Here is a 4,561-nt window from a genome sequence, read left to right on the forward strand (position 1 = left end):
TCAATTTATATTAATTAATAATTATTATTTATTAATATTAGTAATATTTAAATTTTATTAATATTTATTTATAATTAATAGTAATAAATAATAATTAATACTAATGAGAGGTTATATTTAAAAAAAGTGACAATAAACTACTAAAACGCTACTTCAAGTAACGTTTCAATAAGCTAATTATGTGCATCCAAACGTGTACTTAGAAAATAAGCTTTTGTCAAACTGAAGTTTGGATCCGAAAAGGTACGCTTAGGCAGTTCTTTCGCTGAGCACTGCCTAAGTTATGTACGGATAAAGTTGCATGTGTAGCTTTATCTGTCTGTATAGATTTAGAAGATTTTTGTTTTAATGTGTTTTTTAATAGATGGAATATACGTGTTCTTTAATGGAGATAGACAAGTTTGAACTTTTTTGTATAAAGTCTCTGGATATTTAAAGATGTCGAATGATGGGTTAACAATGCTAAACCCACCTGACAACTTCGCCATGCTCTCAACAACCTCCGCTTCGAGGACAGTGACATATGTAGCCGTTGGTGTGGCCATTCCGTAAGGTGACACACAATTGACTCGTATGCGAAATTGTTCAAGCTCTTTTGCTATATTCGCTGTCAAACTGACTATAGCATGCTTAATGTAAGTGTAAGCATGTGAGTTTACCCCACCAATATTTGAACAAACGCTAACGGTTGATATTATTGACCTATTTCTTGTTGGAATCATAACCCTAGCAGCATGTTTCATGCAGAAAAAAATGCCGGTGACAATGACACTAAGCACATGAAAGTCTGTATTTTACATTGTTGATGATGCGTTTCTTGTCAGAGTCTGTTATCCCTGTATTATTGAACATGATGTCAAGTTTTCCGTATGTGGCAACTGCAATATTTATGGCATTTAACCACAAGGGTGGTGCCTGATTGGTTTGAGGTTGACTCCAAAGGTCAAAAGTACAAGGAGGTCTCATGTTCAAATCCAATGAGGAATAAAAATTCCCTTGTGACCACGGAGGTTCAAATGCGGTGACTCCGAGATATTTGCAAAGCAGGTGGTCGCCCTGAGATTAGTCGGCTCGCATAGCGGTTTGGATATTCAGGTTAATAAAAAAATGTTGCATTTACACTCTCTCTCTCTCTCTCTCTCTCTCTCTCTATTAGTTACTTAGTATTTGAGAAATACAATTTTTGGTGTAAAATTGCAAAATCATATTATCATAAAAATTCAAAACAGATCACAGATCAACTCAAGATTGTGTTGCTCCAAAATACGAAGAGAAGTATTTCTCAAGATTGTGCCATGAAAAACATCAACGGCGAATTAGCTCCGAAATACAAAGAGAAGTATTTAACAACAAATGTATTTTCTTGAGTTGTTTTTATTAAAAATACCCAACAATATTGATTTTCTCGATTTAAGAATCCTCTGGATATTTAAACATACCGAATGATGGATTAACAATGCTAAACCCACCATCAATAAACAGATTATGCCCGCTAATGTATTGAGCATCATCGCTCACCAAAAAAAGGGCAGCCTTAGCAACATCGTCTACTTTAAGTGTCACACCTTTAAGGTTACCAAATGAGTTCATCATGTTCTCGACACCCTCCGCATCGAGGCCAAGAGCGTTTGTGGCTATTGGTGTGGCAATTCCATAAGGTGACAAACAATTGACTCGGATGCCAAATTGTCCAAGCTCCACTGCTATATTTTTCGTCAAACCGACTACAGCATGTTTTGCACACATGTAAGAATGTGGGGCGACGCCACCAATATATGAAGCGATGCTAGTCATTGATATAATTGAGCCCGCTCGTACGGGAAGCATAACCCTAGCGGCATGTTTCATGCCCAAAAATACGCCTGTGACGTTAACACTAAGTACTTGCTCAAAGTCTGTTTTTTCATTGTCGATGATGCGGTCCTTGTTAGGATGCATTATTGCCGCATTATTGAACATGATGTCAAGTTTTCTGTATGTAGCAATTGCAGTATCTACAGCGTTTTTGACATCATTTTCGTTGGTGACATCACAATGGACATATATACAGTTTGATGAACCAATGGCCTCACAAACCCCTTGACCAAGTTGGTCTTGGATGTCCGTGACGACGATTTTTGCACCATGTTCAGCAAAGAGTTTTGCAGTACACTCCCCAATACCACTTGCTGCTCCGGTTATCAGTGCCACTTTTCCCTCAAGCCTACACAAATTATATCCAAACCATTTGTAATTCTATTTTGTTTAAATATGTACACAAAGCTTCAAACAAAATTAGAACTTATTATTTTCAAGTAAATTGGTTATACTTTTTTTGGGGTAACCGTGTGTTTCAGACCATCGACCAATCCCTCGAGCGACCACGAACGACGTGGAGTCATCGCAGGTGAAGCCACAAGGGATTTGGTAGCGCATGGATTCAAACTTGGAGTAGATGATATTTTCCACTATATCCCCTTGAAACTTAACTGGTGCGACACAATCCAAGTGGTTAAAATGATTTTCCATTTAAACTCAACAACAGTTACTAAAATAGAGGCATCTACAACTAAAAAATCGCTGACATCAAGAACATACGATTATACAACAAAGAAAGTGCGATACACCTTGATTCTGTGTTCGAATCTGACACCAGATATCACAGATAATTTTTCTTCAAATACAGAAAATAAACACTGCATATTTAATAAAAAAATGGTATATAAAAAAAAATACAAAAAAACCAACCTCCTTTGAATGGTTGTCGTTGGCTTTTGAAAGCATATAAGTGGCTTCCATTATAGAGTTTTATGCTGAGTTATATTTATAGCATCAGAATCGGATAAAGCAACCATCTTTATGTGGTTGTTATTTGCTTTGGCCTTTGTTGAACATAACTATTAATCGCCGTTTACCTAAATACTTACCCGGTAAGCATTTATCGGTAAAATTCAACACTATCGCTTACTTACCGGGTAAGATTTTATTCACTAAAACGCATCGTATGCAACAATTTATCCCTGTAAACGCTAACCATGGTAAGAGTCGTCATCCTCACTTACCGGGTAAACTCTCGATTCTTGCCTTCGCTCTTACCGGGTAAGATTTTTAGTCCTTGTCATATTAATCTGGTAAAGTAAAGTGACTTGGTAAACGCTTACCCGGGTATGCGTTTGGTAAACGGCCCATTAACACATTACTTGGAAAATACACAAGAATAAAAATTAACAGCCAAAATTATGTTTTGGTTGGTTTAACTAATTTCGACCCGTACCGTAAACAAACCACCGTTCAATAAAGTAACATAGGACGATACTTGTAGCCAAACTTCATATTCGGGGTTGAAGTTGATCAACAATCGAGCATTTTACTAAATCATGTGATACGTTAAATGTTACATTTGTTTCAAGTTATAGAAACTGTTTATTTACACAGTTTAGGAATGATACACGTGTCGCTGATAAAATTATCGTCTAAAGCTTCGTTGAAACGATATGGTAAATTAACCGAACGGCTTGGTTGTGAATTCGATCGATGACAAAAGGGTCGACAGAAGTTTTCAAACATGTTATCGTGACTCATCGAAGGATATAAGTGGCTACAAATGAATAATAAAGTAAACAAGTACATAGATAATACAGAAGGGAAAGAAAAAGAAAAATAGTGGGACCAAAAATCAAACCAGTCTGTCAATTAATGTATTTTAAGTTTTTGGCGTCTAGTTAACTGGGCAAAGAGGTGAAGCGACTTTGTCTAAATACAAGATAGCTTTTGGGTTCGAACCTAGACCCTCAGATAGCCTCAGCCGCTGAGTGAGTCAAAAAAATCAATTTCGTTGTAGTGTGCTTACAGAGAGTATGGATTCAGTGAACCACTCTACATCGACATGGTTACATACGTGCGTGATAAGCGGGTCGGATCTGGCTGTTTAGGGTCCGCATGTTTTAGTTTCATTTCCAGGATTGGCATGTTAAGCCCCTTAACTTTTGAATTATTCTTATGGTCGCCCAGGTGAAATAAAAAAGGTAAAACAGTGTGTATTAATACTGTGTTTTAGGGGGTTTGTGGGGTTGGCAGTCCCAGCCCCTGAAGTTTAAAATCTCGTGTTTTGGCCACGTGTTTAAATTTAAAAGGACAAAGCTATTTTCAGTTAAGTTGGAACTGGATCCATTTAGGGATTAACTGATTGACTAAGGGGGCGTATGGTAAATGAAAATGAGAATGAATTTTCAATCTATCAATTTAACGAGGAATGAGAATTTAGGCTTATGAGGGAATGAACTCATATTATATAACCAAACAGTTTTTTTTATTTTCATTCATATTGATTACTGTTTAATTCATTTAACCAAACACCCCTAATTAATTATTAAGCAAATTTAACAAAAGTCTTAAAATCTTAAAATACTAAATGACCAAGACACCCTTTATACTTTTTCACTTTTTCACCCCCTCCTCTCCTCACATACACTCACCCTCTCACAACAATTTTTTTTAAATTATAATTTTAAATTTACACTTTATACCCCTATAATTAGTTAATTAATTTACTTTACGTCATTTACTTTTAAATGTTTCATTT

At 36.1% G+C, this 4,561-nt stretch overlaps 1 protein-coding gene across 1 annotated transcript; it reads right to left on the bottom strand.

Annotated features, from left to right (window-relative positions):
- Nucleotides 1-1,347: 1,347 nt before the first annotated feature.
- Nucleotides 1,348-2,772, bottom strand: LOC112502344 (secoisolariciresinol dehydrogenase-like). The gene is made up of 2 exons (XM_025106234.1): nt 2,728-2,772; nt 1,348-2,203 (listed from the first exon to the last, which is right to left on the bottom strand). Exon 2 carries the CDS (start codon nt 1,957-1,959, stop codon nt 1,411-1,413), a length of 549 nt encoding a protein of 182 aa, XP_024962002.1. The 5' UTR covers nt 1,960-2,203; nt 2,728-2,772; the 3' UTR covers nt 1,348-1,410.
- Nucleotides 2,773-4,561: the final 1,789 nt, after the last annotated feature.

This window comes from Cynara cardunculus, unplaced genomic scaffold, assembly GCF_001531365.2.
Source record: "Cynara cardunculus var. scolymus isolate 2C unplaced genomic scaffold, CcrdV1 Un_Scaffold_1276, whole genome shotgun sequence".
NCBI lineage: Eukaryota > Viridiplantae > Streptophyta > Magnoliopsida > Asterales > Asteraceae > Cynara > Cynara cardunculus.